The sequence below is a fragment of the Lepisma saccharinum genome, chromosome 2, assembly GCF_977018435.1.
Source record: "Lepisma saccharinum chromosome 2, izLepSacc3.1, whole genome shotgun sequence".
In the NCBI taxonomy this organism is placed as follows: Eukaryota; Metazoa; Arthropoda; class Insecta; order Zygentoma; family Lepismatidae; genus Lepisma; species Lepisma saccharinum.
Genome location: NC_139230.1, coordinates 179,697,082 through 179,719,095, shown reverse-complemented (window position 1 = coordinate 179,719,095; position 22,014 = coordinate 179,697,082). Strand labels below are relative to the sequence as shown.

General features: G+C 36.9%; 1 protein-coding gene across 16 annotated transcripts in view; it reads right to left on the bottom strand.

The window, feature by feature from the left end:
* Cadps (calcium-dependent secretion activator 1) overlaps positions 1-22,014 on the bottom strand; it is a 462,589-nt gene that overhangs the window by 91,842 nt on the left and 348,733 nt on the right. For all 16 annotated transcript variants that reach the window (XM_083117745.1, XM_083117744.1, XM_083117743.1 and 13 more), the window contains 2 exons: positions 11,220-11,364; positions 427-533 (listed from right to left, as the gene is read on the bottom strand). In XM_083117745.1, the coding sequence (XP_082973871.1) occupies positions 427-533; positions 11,220-11,364 (252 nt within the window). The remainder of the gene's footprint in view (positions 1-426; positions 534-11,219; positions 11,365-22,014) is intronic.

Sequence of the window (22,014 nt, the reverse complement as noted above, 5' to 3'; positions counted from 1 at the left end):
ACAAAGTGCTTTAGGTAATGATGATACACAATGCTGCAGTCACTATATTTTAAACAAAAAACACATATACGTTCAGAGGGTTGAGGACTTGTCTAAGCTCACTTGCCATAAAAAACAACAGAGCAGAGAGGAAGACTTGAAATAAAAAATGTGAACTTGAAGACTCATTATGATGAAGTTCCACATTAAATGCTTCAGAAGAATTGCACAATTACAAGCTGCAAGATTAGCTGTCGAGCAATCATTCACGTAAACCAGCAAATGCACGTATACAGTCAATGCTAGGCATATCCTGATACAACTCTGGAACTCTGCCCCTTGTTGAAGTGCTCTAGGAACAATTTTACATGGAAAACATGCTAGCTAGGGGTAACATGAACATTATGGCACTCAATTATCTACAGTTGGCTAGAGTAAATTCCTTACCCACAATGTTTCATATTCAAAGGCTTGTCCATTCTGCATGCTATTTTTATCCTTAATTCTTGATCCTGAGCATTTTTGGGAACTGTCATTCTATGCCATTCTGGTGCCTGAAAATGAATATTTTATCTCTGTAGTGGTATTTGCATCACCAGTTTATCATTAAACAAGATAAAATAGGAACAACTTGGAAGATATACATGTGTTTTTGTTAAGAATTTTGATCATATTTGAACAATATGAAATGCACCAGGTATAATATTGATATATTTTAAATGTGAACACTAGGTCGTTGTAAAATGAGTCTTCATGTTGGGATGAATAAATAAATATTACTTCATTCAACTTAGAACATAAGTAAGTAATCTCCAGCCATAATATTTTATTGGTTTCTTGCTTCTTAATTTTATGTTAGCAAATCTGTAATTATCAAAAGCCTGAAAACTACCAAAGATGGTCAGAATTTAATATGCAAGTATTTACCAATAATGAATTGTGGAAATATGTAAATACTACTTTCAACTTGTTGAAATTAAAATTTTATGAAGTGGGAAACATGAAGAGATGATCTCTAAATCATACTTAAGAAAGAAGTGACTACAACGAAGTCAAAAGTATAAATGTCATGCACTGTGTTATGCATAATTGAGAACACAAGAAAAATATTAGAAAAAGTGTAAACAAAACAAGAGTGCTATGTCAATGTCAAAGCAGTATAAAGCATGCTATTATCAGCACAATTACTAAGGAAGTATGATAAAAGAAAAATCAATTTTATTAGGCATGAACTGATATGAATAACTTAACTGATACTGATAAAGTATAGATAGATATAAAATTTACAAAATAGATATTCTACCAATCCAATAAATTGCAAATGTTCCATAAAGAACATGAATAGTTCATTCAAGTTCTTATTAATTTTTTGAACCAGGTGACTGCAATAAATTTTTGCGACTGAAACAAGCACTGTGTGTTTAGATATTTATTTTACAAAATGAGGGTAAATTAATTATTATGGTAATTTTGTATTAGATTAAAGACCTTCATTCATTTTATTCAGGAAATAAAAGTTCTGAACAAAGGTAATGTAAGCAATGATATATCAGTTATGTAAATAATCTTAAATATATCTGTTTTAAGTATATGTTTATAACTGATATTGATGTAGATGAATCTGTTCAGAATTTTAAGTTATGTTCAATTAATTTTAGAAAATAATACATACACCTCTAAAAGTTAGAAGAGCTTCTGAGAATTTGCCTTGGATGACCAAGAAACTTAAAGTAATATCATGACAAATATGAACAAACTGATAAATTTTATATCATGTAACTCATTCCAATCTAAGAAGAGATGTCAATTGAATACACAACAATACCTTTCTTTAGTAGAAAGCAATTACAAAATTAAAAAAAATCTGGTTATTCTTTAACAAGAGAAAAAAAAAACATGCCATGCTTTAAGAAATATACTTTATGGGGATGAATTACTCCACAAAGAATATAATATAGCAAATGTTTTTGTAGGTGTTTCTCATAAAGTATGTTATGCACTGTGGCTGTGCAGTCTAAGGTGTTTGGCTTTGGGCTCTGGCTATGGGACATGTGGTGGTTTGAGTCTCTTGGGAGGGGGGGGGGGCAGCATAACAATTTTTCTCCTGAGATTTCGGCCAGCATATGGGACTGGTGGTCAGTTACCCACCACCATGAGGAAATTGGGGAGCTATGAATTAGTAGCATAACCCAGTCATGGAAAACCCAACCACAATCATTGGAGGTTGATTGTGCTGACCACACATCACCCCATAACTGGATGGATGATCTCCCACCTCTGCTGAGGAATGTGGGCGATTGGTAGGTAGGCCCTGGCCCTCAAGGGCTGTTGCACCATGCATAATTAATTTATTTTTCATGAAGCATTTTCAAGAAAACCAAAGAGAGATGTAGCAAATGGCAAGATTAAGTAAAGTAAAGAAAGTGCTCCCCTGTGCATAGCACCATGCCATGAAGGCGTATAGGGGGTGTGGGGGTAACGCCCCACACTTTCTTGATCCGGTCGTGAGTGGGGGTGATGTGATCAGCATCACGCCCCTGACCGCCTTTACCCCCCAGGGTTTCCCCCAGGTACCCATGTTATTCGACGCTGGGTGGGTGCCGGGGCCGCTTCCATCGTTAGAAAAGTTCCCGGATTTGAACCGGCCGGGGATCGAACCCGGGACCTTTAGCATGGTAGTCAGACACGTTACCGACTGAGCCACCGCGGCAAGATTAAGACATTTGTTAATTATATTTATGTGCCATTAATTTTAAGCTTAGACTATTTCCAAATTTAAAAGTAGATCTGTTATTGGTCCAGATAGAGTAGCTAACTTTATCTTGAAATGTAAACAAGAAGTTCTGGTTCTATTACTTTCAACTTTGTGTAACAGATCATTGACAAGTGGCATTTTTCCAGAAGTTTGGAAATATATTTTCATTATTCCCGTGCTACAAAAAGGGGCAAGAGGGAAAAGTAAATGATGTACACAACTTTAGGCCAATAACCATCTTAATTGTAGTAGTTAAGGTCTTTGAACATGCAATTGCTGATTATCTGGGTTTTTCTTTCGGACAATATATTAATGTTAATGATCATGGATTTAAAAAAGGTAGACCTATGGTTACTAATATGTTATTTTTAATTGATTTTATAAAATCAACTGTAATTACAAAATTGCAGACATTATATTTATACATTTATCAAAAGCTTTTGACTCGGTAAACCATAAATTATTATTACATAAACAGAATATTCTTGGAATATCACAAAGATGTTTGAAATGGTTTGAGAGATACTTACTAAATAGAACTTTTAGAGTTAAAATTGGACAACTACTTCTGAGAAAGCAAAAAAAACTAGTGGTGCCACAAGGACCTTCTCTTGAACCAATTTTATTTGCAATTTTTATTAATGATATCATGTATAGAGTTAATGACTCAACTGTCCTTTATATGCTGATTACCTAAACATTTTTAGGGAAATAAAAAGTAGCTCAGATGTTTTAAAATTACAAAATGATCTTCAGAGAGTGGTACTATGGTGTGAAAACAATGGAATGCTAATTAATCTTAATAAATGCAAAGTGATGAGATGCGTGAGAAAAGCACACTTTGTTGTTTCCAATTATTTTATTGAACTTCAAAAGATTGTACCATGTTGTTGTTACAAGGCTTTAGGAATGACTGTTGATTTATCACTATTATTTGATGAACTCATAAAATAAAACTTTTAAAAACAAAGCTACATTTGTATTTGGAAGAAAGGTGATGTACTGTCCAAATGGGATGAATGCCCAACTATTCTGCACACTTCTGGTCATTTAACTGTTTAACTGTCACTTAAATGTTAATGGCAAAGTGATCTTCATCTAATGCTTGGGAAAGAAGTAAAACTACTTACTTTACATTGCTTTCCGGCCAAACTAAAATCATATCTACTTGTCCCGAAATGAAATCCATTCTATTACATCATGTGATATTGAGAGAACTTTCTCAGTCTGCAGAGTAGTGTGTTCAGATAAACATAGAAAATTGAATGTTATAGGTATAGAATAAAATCACACTTAAATATTTCACAACATGTAGTGTTTGATATATTATTTTCAGCAAAAATGGATAACTTACACATCATGTCTCATTTCGAACAGGTGTTCTCGGGTTACCAGTCAGGTTAAATCGGCATCAGCAGAATGGATACCACACCAGATATATCAACAGGGTGATCAACAAGGCACTTTCATCACAGCAGAGACCAAGCATGGATAACAGTGTGGCCCTTAGAAGGGCCAATTCTTCACAACCCAGAGAAGCCGAACATGAGGATGAGGCCCTTACAAGGACCGATTCTGCACCGCACAGCCCCTCTGCCAGTAGCAACACAAGACCATAACGCCCCACTCTAGTAGTTTTTTCATTCATTGGACACACCTCTGGGAAGTTGAGCAGAATTCTATCCAGGCATGGGGTGAAGAACATTCACAGGCTGCCACTGAAAACCAAGGTCCTGCTTTATTGTCAAAGATGACCTGGAACTCAGCATTCCAGGAGTATACCATACACCATGTGAGTGTGGGACACCATATATAGGCCAAACAGGATGCACCATTGAAAAGTGATGAAATGAACATCAGTGCAATATAACATTATTACAACCAGAAAAGTCAGGACTAGCAGAACACAGCATCACCACCGGACACAGAATTTTATTTGCAGACACCAAAATGTGCCAGTTACTGGGACTGACAAGTAAAGGAAGCCATAGTCATTTCACAGGAAAGCACCAATCTCAACAGGGATGTGGGACGTCAGCTCAATCATTCCTGGAACCCACTCCTCCGTAAAAAAAAATTGACACCAGCCAATGAGAGCACCAGGATCCAGAGCAAGCCAATAGGAAGACAGCATCCAAGCTCTGCTCCATCATACTCATATCGCATATAACCCTGGTCTCCATTTTTACAATCCCTGAAGATGAGAGCAATGTATGCACTCTAGAACGTTAGGAAGCTAACACTAATTTAACCTGGCTGGTAACCCAAGAACACCTGTTCGAATCACGTCACCAGGAAATCTACAATTCCTAACATCTCATTTGTGTGGTAGTGTACAATTATTCATATTCTCTAGGATAGCAAACAATTGCACTCATGATTCATGAGGGACTTGGCCCTCAAATGATTGTTGCACCATGGAGAGAGATAGATTTGATAAATCTTAGAATAACATGAGTGGTGAAAAATGGTTACCAAAAAAACCTGAAATTTGAGGAGTGTAACAAAGATACTGTCTGTTAAAATTTGTCTTTAAGTTATCTTTATGCTCAGATAAGCTAATGAACAGGACTTACAGTTTAAAGTGGGATTAAAACCAATGTGCAATTTGTTGAAAAGATTCTCTCGGGCTATCGACCAACTCACCTGTCATCTGAATCATGCTTTCAATATAAGGAATACATTTTTCACATAAAGATAATGGTACAGACACATATACTTTTCTAACACACTCATACTCAGCTATACTAAGGGCATTTAAATTGCAAGACCAGGGATTTTTAATATGAGGAGTGTTTAAATCATTCAGATTTGTAAAATAGCTGTAACTTCTAAAATTAATGATGGATATAGGATTCTAGCAAATCCCAAACAGTCACTTGGAAACTAGTTCCATTCCCATTGGCAATTTTCATTTACATATGTACCCTACGGTGTATCCACAATCATTCTGATTAATACACCATATCTCGTGATTTATACATTCAAAATTCAAGGTTCCCACTCCATATTGCCACTCCTTCATCCAGTGCTATTTTCCATTGTGGTGTGTCAGTATAATCCTCTGTAGGACTAAGTGTTGTCCTGTGTTATGTCCTTTTATGTGCTGAGTGCCCCTTTACAGCCTCAACTTTTAACCTGGATAAGAAGGATTTTAGTCCTCAGAGAGACGTGCTAATTTTAGTAAGGGTATGGAGCTTGGTGCCATATAATGTGATGGGTACAAATAGTCTAAGTGCTGATGTACCAAGAATTTTCACTTCAATCAATCAATCTATTGTGATGTGAAGAAGACAACAGAATACTGATCCCTTGGTCTTAAAAATCGACTTGATTTTGTAGTCTACTTGTTATATTGTGAACTGTCATTGAAATGAAGGCAGAACATAATCCTGTCAAAATGATTCCAAGATGGATTCTGAAAAATTCAGAGTTTGAAAAGTGCAATCTTCTGTCCAATACATTTTCCAATTTGTTTCATGAACTATGACAGTAAAAAAAAAAGTGACAAGAACCAACATCTGTTGAATTGTTGATTGCTGATCCACTTTGTGCACAGAAAGGCTAATCGGAACTGGACCTACAGTTTGAAGTGGAATCCAAACCACTGTGCAATGTGCCTCCACCAGGTATCGAACTCAGGACCCCTTGATTACAAGGCAACAACGTTACCACTACCCCATCCGTAAGGCCCTAGAACCCACATCTGAATAAGGGAATATTTGGTGAAGTAACACAGCACGGTGCTAACAACTTGCTTTACATATAGATTCTTTTGCTTGCAAACATACTCTAGAAAATTCTTTATCATGAACATGTGTACTGCTGACAACATCTCTGAACTATTCTGAATGTCAATGTTCACATCAATATTTGATGTAAAGTTTGCAGTTGGTGGTACAGAACTTGGAAAAATATCCAGTGCTCTCTCTGTTGCAGTTTCACTATCCTAGCTTACAGAGCTACTCTCTAACTCAGGGATTAGTTTGTCACCAAAATCATGCCTACAGTTATTTGGATATGAGAAAGTACAAGTATGTTCTCTAACCTGACCATGGTTGGATCGAGTAGTTTGAATATATCAACTGCTACTACTTGGTGCATACTGAAAGTTGTGATCAACTTTTTATTTCAGACGTAAATGTTCACGAAGAGTGAAGCTCTGCTTAAGACATATAGAGCCATCTATTGTGACAACATACACTTGAAGGTGGGGTACGTATGCACAGTAGCGAGTAGTGGGTAATGGCTCCATTTGACACATCATTTCGGCAGTGTGCAGTGATTGATTTCCTGTTTAAGGAAGGTGCATCGGCATCAGATATCCACCGCTGATTGCAGGAAGTGTATGGTGATGAGTGTATGGCTGCCAGTAGCATCAGGCGATGGATAAAACATTTTAGAGATGGAAACACAGACATCAGTAATCTAACTCAAACAGGCTGCCCGAGAACTGCCTCGAATGACAGGAACGTGGCTTGCGTCCAGGAAATCATCCAGGGCACAAAAACGAAACAGAAAAGATGTTTGCATGGAACTTTTGGAGCAGTACCAAGCAGACGATGGAGGCGAGGGTTTCTTGAAGTGTTTGGTTACTGCAGACGAAACCATTTTCCATCTCGACGAGCCTGAGAGTAAATGTCAAACATCACCAAGAAACCGAGGACAATGTCATCAGCTGCCAAAGTGATGGGAACTGTCTTCTGGGATTCAGAGGGTGTTCTTCTCGTGGACTTTCTCATTCCTGGGGAAACAATCAATGCCGCTTACTATGTGCACACTTTGAGAAAACTTCGTTGTGTTATTCGTGAAAAACGTCCTGGCAGGGATAGGGTTATCCTCCAACACAACCATGCCAAGCCGCACACAGCACATCTAACAAGGGATGAAGTTGCCAGATTTGGGTGGGAACTCCTTCGACACCCTCCCTATAGTCCAGATCTGGTTTCTTCTGACTTTCACTTGTTTTCTTTTTTGAAAGAACACATGCGGGAAAACAGATATGACACCAACAAGGAACTTGCTGTTAGGAGAATACTCAGAAACTAAGAAATGCAGTTCTACAACAGAGGAATTTTCAAACTTCCAGAACGTTGGCAAAAATGTGTCGATTTAGATGGTGATTATGTTGAAGATTAATAAAGGTATGTACTTTAACAGCGATATATTAGATTCTTTCTCGTACAGATTACTTCCTTCTTGTAACATGTTGATCACGACTTTCAGTATGCCCTAAATATGACAAATTTTACATGTTCACATTATTTTTAAAATTAGTTCGTTACAAAAATGTTCCTGTATATTTGTATATCGTTTACAGTTCTTGTCTTTCATGTATTTCCATATTACAAAGTATGAAAGATTGAGCCCATCATGTTCCTGTCACTGATTTTTCATTTTCATTGTTACAGAAAGCCACTCACAGGTTAATCACACATGCTTATCATACATTTGGTGAATTCCTCATGAAAAATGTTTTCCTACAGATACATTATTATTATTACTGGTTAATTGGTTAATGTGAACAAATAGAACTTATACTGTTAAATAGTTATGACATGATTATTCAACACATAGTGTCCTCCTTCTTCAGATAAATATATATGTATACAATAGGATATTCAAGGGCATCAATTTCCATTGAGTAGATAAATCATTTTATTGGGTTGGCATAACTGCCTTTTACATCTTGATAGGATATCCACTAATAGGATATTGAAATTTAAGAAATGAAAGGATAAAACTATTAAATTATTGTTGTTTTGTGTTGTGCATTCCATTGCTCCTCGCATTAGTTTCTTTAATTTTCATTTATTTTCACATCATTCATTATCCAAGTATTTCTGCTTTGCTCATATTGTTTTCCATCTAGCTTCTTCTGTTTAATTGATTTAAACTTCTATATTATTTCCCCATTTCATTCACTTCAGTTACGAACAAAGAGAAAGTAATATTGTAAAGCCAATACTGTACCTTGAAATGTGTTGTGCAAGAAAAATGTGGTACTCAATTTTCAAAAGCTTAAGGATGCTAATGTAATGAATGCAAGTCCTTAAATGTTCATGAGACAATGACAATGTTTAGCAATATTTATTAAAATTTAGTACTGGCTATCACTATTTACTTATGATTATCAGTTTATAAGTATTGGGAAACTGGCAATATGGGTAAAACAGATTAGAAGAAACATCTGATGTAACTGCAGTTCAATTATATAATTTTATTTTATGCATCCCAGAAGTCCTAGTTTTACAGCTGCTTTCACTTGAGTTTTGTGAATTTTATTTCACTTCAGTTGATCTCAGTGACTTTCTTCATCAAATACAACTAACATTTTTATACAGTGGTTAATTTTGGTAGCTTGTCTCCATGGAAACCATACTTCACTGTGAGTATGAATCTGACAATATGCATTTGTAAAGGTTGACATGGATATGTAGAATAGCTAGTCTGCTTGTCAAAACAGTGCAAATCCACTTGAATACTTGGGTTTGTAATTAATTTGAACATAACACATTCACATTTTCATCTATCACCTGATCCAAATGTAGAGTTTCTCTTTACTTATTTCTTTTCCCTTACACAAGGCTTCCTGCATACATCTGTTCATATAAATTTGTATGCTTGATGCAGTTAAGTATCTGCACAGAAGTGTACATACTGATCCATTCTTTCAACATAGGAAAGCTATCCCAGTCAAAGAACAACAAGATTTATTACTTTATAAATCCTATAAAGTGTAATAACAGATGAAAATCCAGCAAATCCACTTCGTCTAGAAGTTGACGAATAAATGAAAAATATACCACACCAATACAGTTATATCAAATTTTGGAGTTCTTCATACATGTGAAATTTGACAAGTGTTTTACTGTTGATAATAGGGTTGATCTTCCACTCTAATAACATAAATTACATATTTCTATTCCTCTTCTTCAACAGTGAAGTCTGTTGTTGCACTTTTCAGCATTCATTCCCAATCCATCTTTTCTGCAGTTGAAATCAATATTTCTTTTACAATATGCAGAATCTTTTAAGATTTTCTCATAAAAAATAATTATGATTAATGAAAATATACATCCATCTAAAAAATTAATAAATAAAATCTCTGAATAGTTTTCCATGATACTTTAAGTTGGGTTTATGCTATGCTTATATAATCAATCAGTTTAAAATTACACATATTTGCTTAATTCGTATCTTAATTATTCTTATTCTTTTCAATTTAAGTTGGAAATCTTCAGCAGCTTCATATGGTAGTCCTACTGTACATTGCATATAGTACATCTGTACAGATACAAATGGATTTGTTGGAATCTGTTATATTTTGTAGATTCCACAAGATTTCAAACAACTGTTCTGAAATTACACACACACAAAATCACATACACATACGTTTATGTACAAAGTGATTGATGTGTCACAACTCACGTGTATTGTCACACTATTTCTACATAGTAAGAAGTTTACTATGCCACAAAATTCATATGTGAACAGAGTGTAATTCTGCTTTCACTATAGTAAAACATCTTCCAAATTAAGAATGTCAAAATTCATTGTTAATAAAATTTCTTCTTGATATGTCTTGACTCACAATATACATGCAGTGAAAAGTATTGCTGAATTGAGCAATTGATGTAGATTCTGTGGAACACTTCCATATTCTTCCACTTAAAATATTCAAGAATCAACTAATATTTGACAACTTACTCCACTTAATTTTATTATTCTAGTTAATATTACCAGATATACACCATTAAACTTTTATCATATGCAGTGACTTCAGAGATATATTAATTAGGCTCCTCATTAATGGCACATGCCAACAAATCCATTTTTTTAAAAAATGATTTCTCTCATAACACTAGTATTTCAATAACTGTTAAGCTTTTGGTTCATGCTGGAAGTATTCTGATTTTGCAATTTTGACAAATGTGTTTGCTATTGCAAACAATTATGTAATCCTTCAGAGTGTAAAATACTATATTCTCTAAACTAATACTATTTATAATATTTCACATGCATATCAAAATCAAACAGATATGAAGGATTTTCTTTCAACTTTTTCATGTTAAAAATTAATTAAAAGGATCTGCAATATATATATGTATAATTCTCACATTCCATTTTCTCTGTAACCTTAGGTTAGCAACATCTGTTACTTGTGCAGTAGAATATGTTTAAATTTTTCTTCAGTCTGACTGAAAACTTTGATCATGTAGTACATTAACAAATCTTATTTTTCAGAGGAAAAAAAGTAATTATTTATATTTTAATTATAATGCACAGCTGAGAAAACACATAAGAAAAAACAAATTAAAACAAGCAAGGATGCTGACCAGTGATATTTCAAGGTGGTTCCTTAAAAGAAAAAGTGCATATTTGCATAATGATGTGTAATGGTAGAACAGGGCCAGAATATATAGTGTTGGACAGTTACACATTAAGAAGTTTAAATACTAATAAATATACAAATTTTACTTACTTTGGATGATAATGGTGTTGGCCGCAAAATGACTTTTCCCAGTTCTTTATCCTCTAAGGCTAACATCCCTGGGTTTTCTGTATAAAGTTTTACTTTAACAAAGGGCAAAGGATGTGTTGTAGAGAAATCACCTTGTGTGTCCCACCTGGAAAAAAATATTACTAAAATGTAAAAAAAACAAGAACAAAAAAAAAAAACAGGTTTTGAGAAGTTTTAATTGAGTTGGGTGTTAGAAAGTGCTAATGCATCACTTGCCATTTGTAAAGGTGGATTCTCATATGAGTATGCAAGAACTTAAGACACAGTGGATTAAGATACTTTTAACTCCTGGCTAGCTCTGAGCATGGATTTTTGGGGCTGCCCATAAATAACTCCCACACATGTTCCACAACCTTCTCATCTCATTCTCATACTTTCAACGTCAGAAGAAAGTTCTTTTCTTCAAAATTTAGAATCATTTCAGCCATTACTTTAAACACAATTATATCTAAAACGAATGTAATTTAGTGAGTTAGTGGCTTAGAAAGTACATATACAGAACCTGTGGTAATTCAAAGAGCCGTTCTTTGTCCTGCCAGACACAAGTAAGCTATGCACTGCTATGGAATTATGCTCACTTATAATCATGGAGGGTATTGCAATTGTTATTACCTTTCAGAATGTACAGGATGTTTTGAAAATGGATTCACAGACTTGGCAAATATGATGAAATCTGATGCCTGCCACGTCTGAGTTTAACAAAAATTTCACACATAAATATCAATCTTCAGTTATTTTTAGCTCACAGTTATTTAAGACCACAGGACCAAGGTGGTGTCCTCCTTCACAGAACTGATAATCTCATAAAACTACTTGTTAAAGAGGAAAGTCATTAATCAAGATTGCTGAAAGATTTGTGTACGAGTCCAAACATGGAAGAAGTCACTTCAGATTAGCACAATTAATTGTACTGTGTTGTATTTTGGTTATTCAACAATGGTTTCCTTACATTAATCATGATAATGAGGATAAATGATGATTAGAGGAAATATATGTATGAACAAACAGAATGGGACCTCAAACCCACAACTTTTGGAGGTAAGATCAGAGTCAAACACTTAGTCCATTTGACCACAGGACATATATCAGCATTTCTAACAGCTTTATGATGCAACATGATAATAACAGTATCTTCGACAATGTAAAAAGAATTAATTTCATCACAATAATGCTTTAATCATTGCCCACACTCAATATTTGTATCCATATTTGTTAGGCACAGTCATGGACATTTTCGGGTTGTAATGATCCCACTGAAGTAGGTGCTGTGGCACGTCCATATTAATGTACACAATGTTTTTTATTAAATTATCTGTATCATGTATAAATGTATTTGTGCACTGCAGTCTGTTATGCAGTGTGCACCCTTGATAACAGTACTTTTGCTGCACAGAACCACCCACAAGTTCAAAGGTCTAGCTGGGAAAGCTTTATTCCTGCACACCAAGGTAGCTGTGTTACACTGGTTGCCATGACATCACTCTTGGGCTTCACAACTGAAGAGCTTGTGGAAGGCAAAAGAGTCTTATGCACTTTGCCTTTGAGGAGTTGAACTGAGCACTTATTGTTACCCGTGTCACTTCCTTTCATGCAATATTAATAGAAATATAAATTATCTTTATGATTTAGTGTGTGTTATGATAGAAACCCCATTTTCTCATTGGAAAGATGAAGATAAGAAGGATGTTTTACATTGTAGGTGCACCTTACTGAATCACTAACAATCAGTGCTGAATGCACGGAAATGAAATTAGGCAGGTGGCAGAAATTTGCGCTGTTGCCACGTCGGAGCACAACCCCGTCTGTTCGGAGGATTAAGAGAATGAAAGATCTCATTGTAGAGTCGGTCTTCGTAATCCATGTGATACAAACTGACAGTATTTGCTCAAAAGGTCAGGGATGACACAAAAGTGCCCCAGAGAGAGGTCGGTCTGACACTCGAACTAGGAAATGCAGCCCGGTTGACCTTGCCACACTGTGCGTGAGAATCAGTGACTTTTCTCCCACTCTTGCTTTGCTTTTCCCATATGTGGGAAGTGCAATTCTGCCCAGCCACCTATTTTCATGGCCATGCGTTTAGTAAAGAAGTTAAGAAATTAGGTAAGTGCTACAATGTGAATTTTTAAATGTCCATGGAATGAAGCTTTTCATGCCTCAAATGGTTAAAAACATACCTCAGGAATGCAATTTCACAGGAGAGACGTTTCATTAGTGAACACGGTATAGCAATTCAGAAAGAACTGTTACTTCAGCAAATTAAGAAGCAGCCATATCACAAGGACATGATTGTTGCCTTAAAGGACAGAAGGACCAATTTGACATACAAGAAATATGTGACTTCCATTGTTAAGATAAGTTCCTTTCCTACTAGCCCTTCACCTAACTTCAGAGCCACCACTAAATGAAACCATTGAAAGGTTGTTGCAACCCAGAAGTGTCCATGACTGTACATCTACCAAGAGTGGAAGCACCATTACAGATTGATGATTTCCATTAGATATGACTTAAGTCTGTGATAAACTTCCATGAAATCACTTGATGTCCTGAAGAATGGATTTCATTTTCAGCAATAATGGGATCTTGGCAAAAATAATCCAGTGTTCAAAATGATTGTCTACAATACTTTGTACATAAGACTTTTTCATGTACGTAAGCAGGGCAGCACAAGGGGAGTACAAAGGGGTACTTGCACACCCCTTAATTTTCTTCAGCACCCTCTTCAGCACCGCCTATCAATTCTACCAAAAATATTACCTCTTGCAGTGTCATATTATGTCATGTTGTTGTCATATTGGGGGTCGAATGTTAGGTACTGAAGTGACACTGCTGTTATTATTTACAATAGGCAAGCATTGAGGCAACTCTCAAATAGATTCCGCATTTATTTTCCTGTACTGTCGGCAGTCTATAAAGATCAGCACGCCTTGTCTTTATTTCTTCGGAACTGTTGTTAAGAATTGTTTCAAGTAGACTGCTTGTGTTTTTTGATAAATATATAAGCTCAGTGTCAGTCTGTGTATGTTTTCCTTTGCACTGTTGATACACAGTTTTGTTGTCCGCCTACTTGTTCTTGCTCCTTTCTTCAAGTCCCATTGGAACAAAAATTTCAGTTGCTTTCAAGTATCATCAGGTCGTTCTCGTATCGTGATGGTAGTTTCTTTGTTAATTCATTCTATTTGTTCTACTAAACATACCATTTCAGACTTTTTCAAAGACGGTTTGTTATGAAGAGGCCAAAAATTCGTGAAGAAATGTTATAGTTCGTTCTTGGGACAGTGTGGCACAAGGGATTTTAAGTAAGAAGTTGCTGCGCAATTAGCGTTTTGTTCTGACACCACAGCATCTGGGCAGACGGGAGGTAGGCTATGTATTACGTAAAACAAACGCATGTGAAAACAGGGGTAACAAAGCAATGGAGCATTTTCAGTGAAGCAGTCCAGAGAAAAGTGAATTGATAATTACATGCAAGTGACTACATGATTTTGTATTTATTGTGTTATTTTCTTCTTCAAATTGCAGAACTTTAGGTTGCACAGTACCAATTTCTTTCCTTTACCAAACGCACACAAACTGAACACTCAGCAGTTGTTGTCACCTGTACAATGTATTTGATATTTGATTAATAACTGAATTTTGTACTTCAATTGGTTGTACCTTGTAATCAAGGGATCCAGGGATTGATACCCGGTGGAGGCACAATATGGTTCGTATCCTACTTTAAACTGTAGGTCCAGTCCCGATAAAGTGTGCATAAAGTGGACTTAAAACAATAGACGTCAATCTAAAATTGTACATCTCAGTCACGGTCATTTATGTTACTTTTTATAAGAGTGTTGCAAGAACATGGTAACTTCAAACCAAAGGATTTTTTTTTAGATAAGAGTGAGCAACACTATTAGGGAGGAAAAAATATACCTCAACCTCTCTCCCTAGAAAAAATCCTCCAGTCATCCATATATGTCATTGACCTCCCTTGTACAAGCTGTTCTTTTCAAATTTCCAAACGTCGTTTCTGTGCTAAAATCAGGTAAAAATGAAGCACGTCGCTAGTATTCTTCAGTTTCATTAGCATATTATCATAGATGCCTACCAAAAGTTGATTAATATTTGATTTAGAGACTAAAACATGCATGCAAATTTCATGTTTTCTTTATTGTCAACGTCGCACCCCCTAAATTCCATTCCACCCCCCCCCCCCCCAGCATCCATAGATGATTAATCCTGGCGCCGCCGCTGTATGTAAGTATTGATACAGTAGAACATGACCATTATAAACAAATAGTGTTTTGTGAATTGAACTTAGGGAATTAGCATACAGCCATTTTATAACTTTTATCTGTAATTGAGAACAAGATGAAGAGACAAAATTGAATGTATAGCGGAAAACAAACACATAAATGTGCTTCTGCACATTTCAAACTTTCAGTGCATGTATGGTGTGGGGCATTGTAGTAGGTGCAGAAAACTTTTATCAAATGGGTAAGATGAAATTTCCACATGGGAAGGTCAATTAGTAATTATTTCTTCCTAAAAGGCAATTAACATTGAAAACTGAAAGTCAAATATGTGGAAGATTCACACTGTGATCATATAGATCACAAGTACAAAGTGGTATCCAGAAATTTAAGGACTGGTGCTGCCATCTGAACAGCAGCTGTAGAAGCACGATGTAATGATACATCTACCATACAGTTCTAGCATATCTTGGGTGTCAGTGCACAAAATTTCATGCAGGTGGGTGAAGGTTCTGACCACTTAGATCCTTTTCTTTGAAGTCATGTGTATGATGTGTAGTGATTTCACAATGGATCTGAGAAAGGTACAGAAAGTGTGCATCAGATTTTGTGCACCTTTTGAGAAAAGTATTGATTGATTGATTGAATTTGAAATTTTGGGTGTGTCAGCACTTAGGCTAATTTGCACCCATCACATTATACGGGGTCCAGCCCCTTAATAAAACTAAAATATAAATAATATAACTGTAATGTTGGTGGACTAAAATATTCTTACTTGGGTTAAAAGCTGAGGCTGGAAAGGGACACTCATCACACATGAGGACAAAACACAGGACAACACACACACAGTCCTACAGAGGATTATACTGGCTGTAGGTCCAGATGCCAGAGCCTCGTTAGTCTGCAAGATGCAGTCCAGGGTGTACTAAGTGGAAGTGAGGCTCACAATTGGGTGTACTATGTGGAAGGTCACCCCTTGAGAAAAGTATGTAGGAGACCCTGAAGCAATGATTACGCAAGTGTTGGGAGAAGAAAGCATGAGAAGTACATGGATGTTTGAATTGCATGCTCAGTTCAGGGCCTGTTGGACATCCATTGAGGATAACGAACACATAGGAAGGCTCTCCTCAGCTGCACAATGCCTGACCTTGTTACCAAAGTTCAACAGCTCATTTGTGAGGATTGGCATCACACCATTCATCACCTTATTGATGAGGCGTAAATTGGTTATGGGACATGTCTATGGATTGTGCTGAGGAACCTGACAGCTGATCAGTAGCAGCAATATGTTGACATCTGGAAGAAGCTTCGTCAGGTTGTCAATGCAACTTCTTGTCCAGGGTTATTACTGGTGATGAGAGCTGGGTTTATGGTAATGGCCCTGAGACAAAGCAACAATCCTCTCAATGGAAAAGTCCAAACTCATCAAGACCAATAAATGAGAGACAGGTGAAGAGCAAAGTCAAGAGCATGCTCATCACTTTCTGTGCACAAAGAAACTGTTCGTTACAACAGGACAAACAGTCAATTCCATCTAATACTGTGAGGCTTTGTGGTATCTGAGTGAAGATGTCATCCAAACATTTGGCAACAAAAGAACTGGCTTTTGCACATCAATACACCTTGCTTGTTCATCAGGGACTCTTGCACCAAAAAGGGGCCTCCCCGATGGCACAGTCGTAGCATCGTCACCTTGTAATCAAGGGGTCCTGGGTTCGATACCCTGTGGAGGCATCCCACTTTAAACTGTAGGTCCAGTCCCTAATAGCCTTACTGTGCATAAAGTGGACTTAAAATACCAACTCTATCAATCAATCAATTTTGTAGAAAAAATAACGTAACTGTCATTCCCCGCTCATTCTACTTGCAAGTCTTGGCCCCCTGTGACTTTTTCTGTTCTCCAACTGAAAACCAAGTTGAAAGGATGCCGGTTTGACAACTTAGATGATCCAAACAGGACTGAAGGCAGTGCTGGGCACCTTTACGGAATGCAACATCCAAGATAAATTTAAGAAATGGCAGAATAGCTGAGATCATGTTCATGCAGAAGGGGACTACTTTGAGGGAGATGGTGGCAAATAGCCCAAGATGAGTACTGGACATCCAAAACATAGCCAAAGGCAGAGGCATGGCGTGCATGTAGCCGCTGTTACCACAGGTAACACCAACATATAAAGAATTGAAGAACCAATCTTAAAATATTATTACGTACATAAACTGGTAATATTGTCATAAAGTAAACATTGCAGACTGACATTTTTTCTGACACCGGCAAAAGTGAAGAGGAGGACTGATCCGGTACCCTCCTCAGGCAACATGAGGAAAGGGCCCTGAGACCACCCAAGGAAGACTTCGCGTTGCGGCAAAGACTGACTGCAGGAGGAGGAGGTGGGTTTTTGGCATGCCTGTTTAGCCTGCGCAGTTGCCGGTGATCCTTACCAGATACAGACCAGTGTTGCCATATTCAATTGACAGAAAAGAGCTAAGTCGCCTAATCGGGTCTATCTTACTCTGAAGGTGTCCAGTCACACTGGGGAACGATGGCGCAGTGGTAGCATCACTGCCTTATAATCAAGGGATCCCGGGTTTGATACCCGGTGGAGGCACAAGTGGTTCGGATCAAACTTTGAACTGTCCCAATTAGCATTACTGTGCATGAATCAAAATTTTAAAAAATCAAATCACACTGGGGGAAAAGCAAACTACCAAGTGATATTTTGTATTTACACTAAATATCAGCATTTACGAAAGTCCTCTTTGTCCTTCTTTGACATCATGGGCGAGAAGGAGAGGAGAGGGATGGGTATGATCAAGGGGTCCGCTGTCCTTCTAAAAATGTCAACCTAAAATTCTATATTTCACACATATAATATTATTTCGGTTACAGGAATTTGTGATAATTGTTGATAATACTGATTGAGATTGACATACGTTGTCGCAGGAATGCAATAATTTTGGATTGAAGCAATGTTTTTGAGGTGGTAGGACTGTTTTTGGGTGAAAACATTACTTACAAGCATAATTTCCCAATTGTTATCTTAGCATGCTCTGAAGTGTCAGGTGTCGCAGGTTTGAATCCTCAGCAAGAAATGGTTATTTCAATGTTCGTTGTTATTATTTAACTTACATAATTATAAAAATTAATAATTACATACACAAAGAAATAATAATTTTATTTCAATAATTCACCGTGCATCCTCATCGTCACGATTATCCTATAAAGCAAAAGCCTTAAAGGTAGCAAAGGAAAATATACGAAATAGTAGTGGTGTCAGAAATGAGATTTCAGTGGATTTAGCGAAACATGGGAGTGGGAGTAGTTAGGAAACAGATGAAGACTACATCTACTCTACATAAGTCTTATTTGAAACGAAAAGTTTCGCGATTTGGGCAAATCTGGTACTAAGATGGCAACAGTAGTAGAACTGGACTTCTTGCAGGTTCCGAAGAAAATATTGGGGAAGCGCCGATGCTGAGAGGGGAGGGGGCAAGGAGGGTGCTTCACGTGTTACAAAAGTAAACAACAATTTGTGGGAGGGACTGTGCAGTGCAAGTTTTGTGAGTGGTGTCTTTCGTCTTTATGTTGTTTTCGAGCATTGTCAGTTAATTAATGGAGCTTGCTCCGAGTTCCAAGATGGTGGGTTCATCCTATCTGGACAGTGTGTGTAATCGTGCGATAGAAGATATTTTGAAGCAATCTTTCGGTTCGTTCTTTTGCAGAAAAAATCGAAATTGTGTTGAAAGGGAGGCCAAAGCCTATTTTGAACGATTTAAAAACCAAGTCGCCTGCTGGATATGACCGACATTTCAATGTTTCGTGGTATAACGACTATCTGTGGTTATGTGGATGTGCGCAGTTGTCAAAACTCTTTTGTTGGCCATGTACTCTATGTTCGGGTGAAAAAAAGTGTGGAATTCAATGTGGATAACACGGACCATGACCATGACACACCCAAAATTTAAAATTCAAATGAAAAACTTCACTTTATAACAGCAGCATCATAGAACTTTTTTGATTTGATTTGATTGATTTTGCTTCGCTTGTGCCACTTTTGGCTAATTTGCGAAGATGGGGATGAGTGATGATATGATGAAATTGATGAATAGACATCACAAACGTCCATGCCCAAGCCAGGATTTGAACTCAGGACCCCAGCATCATATAACTATTTTCAAAGAAGAGCCGTCAGATTGATCTGCTCTATAAGTAGCCTTCGATGTTTCTGTAAGTATCAAATTACGTATTATTGTGTCAACAACCAATGTTTGCAATTTCACTTCAGTCCTTATGTCAACATTTTTTTTCCTGATTAATAAATTTACCAAAATCTAGTATTGAATTTCATACGTACCAGATTAATATTATATGAACTACTTGGAAGACATTGGGGGGGGGAGGCATGAGGTGGGGAGGTGCCCAAGTCTCCCTTAAATGTCCTACTGATAAGCGGTAACACTTTTAAAAATCCCACTCCACGCCACTGGCCAAAGGGTACCTAAGGAACTTTGTGTCAGAATGTTCAAAATCAGGAAGAAGTTTATAATACTACAAAAATGCCTAAATTTTAATTACATTATCATCATTCGATTTTTGTTGTATTTAATAACAGTAGCATGTTGATTTTTTGGACGAAACTAGATATCATACAAATTCAATAAAGAATAGAGAATATATTATAATTGCCCTTACTATCAATTGATTGATTGATTGATTTGCTATATTTTACTTCACTTTTGGTGCCACTTTTGGCTAATTTATGAAGATGGGAATGAGTGATGATATGATTAAATTGATGAATGGACACTCCCAAACATCCATGCCCAGGCTGGGATTCGAACCCAGGACCCCTGGTATTGTAGCATGATGTGCTACAAGCTTTGTCCTTAATATCAAGAGCAGGTGATAACCAGGAGTGGCCACGGTGGCTCAGTCGGTAATGCGTCTCACTACCATGCTCAAGGTCCCAGGTTTGATCCCCGACCCGGTTCAAATCCGGGAACTTTTCTAACATTGGAAGCGACCCCGGCACCCGGGGGGTAAAGGCGGTCAAGGGCATGATGCTGATCACATCACCCCCACTCATGACCGGATCAAGAAAGTGAGGCGTTACCCCCACACCCCCTATACGCCTTCATGTTGTGGTGCTAAGCACAGGGGAGCACTTTACCTTTTTTTACTTTTTAGGTGATAACCAGTAATTAGTATGGGGATGAAATCTGCCAGCCAAATGAAAATGATACATTTATTTACGTTACTATAGTTGTGTCTCAATAAATTCACATTTTGGAAGAAAATCATGAAGATAATTAAGAAATAAATTGTTTTTGGATTGTTTTATCCTTTTCATCTAGATTATAATTGGAAGAATAAATGAAGTTATGTTGTTTGTTGTATAACTTCTACAAATGGCTTGAAACAATACATTATTCATTAGGTTTAAATGAAATTACAAATTTTTGGTAGTGAATGGAGAAATTAACTTGGGAACGTTAAATGAAAACAAATGTAATACAAAGGCAATATTAAGACAAGAAAGGTCTTTAACTTTCACTTTGCAATGAATACACTGGTAGGGTTTGTGCCAAGCAAAGTGAATGAACCTACTATGAATACACATCATTGTACTACATGTTAAACAGATGTTATCTTGTTAATTACTTACAAATTTATATTTGTGTATGTTCAATTTTGTGGTGTAGAATTATGCAGTTCATTTCTATTTCCTATTATAACTGCTGTAATATTTAACATATTTAACAAACACAACTTATATTTTGCAACAGCACACCCAAACAAAATATTTATGTGTGATTTGAATAAATACATTGATGTATTTTCACAGAAGACTTAGGTGTATGTATCGAGTGCTTCAAAAAATGTATACACACTTTGAAACATGACAAAAAATTTGTATTCCCACTTGGGGGGATGAAATACAGTAGAAATGTAGTGTGATTTTTGTTCAATAGATGGCAGCAGGTACCAAGGAGCTAGCGTCACTATGCGGTCAGTGGCGAGTGATTCATATCAACATGGCGCAAGTATGGTTGAACTTTGAAGAGCGTAAGAATTTGATAAAGTGGTACTGGAAATTTGAGAATGTGATTGAAGTTTAGAGACAATGGAGACGTGAGTCTGGTACTGATCCCCCCCCCCTTTCATGGTTAACAGTTGCCCGTATATGTGAGAAATTCAAACTGCATGGAAGAGTGTGTGATGTGCACAAAGGCCGATCGGGGTGACCTTGCACAGCTACAAGTGATGTGTCCTCGGTTGCGGTACTGGTGGAACGGTTTCACAGGTCACCACAAAAAGCTACAAGGCAATGTGCACATGAGAGTGGTGTTACGTGCTACTAGCATACTACGCATTCTGAAAAAAAGGAAAGTTTAAAGTGTACATTCCCAGGCTGGTACAACAGTTAAGCGACGACGACCCAGCTCGCAGGTTACAATTTTGTGAATGGTTTCGGGACATGTTTGACAGTGATCCGGGATTTGCAGGGACCGTGGTTTGGTTG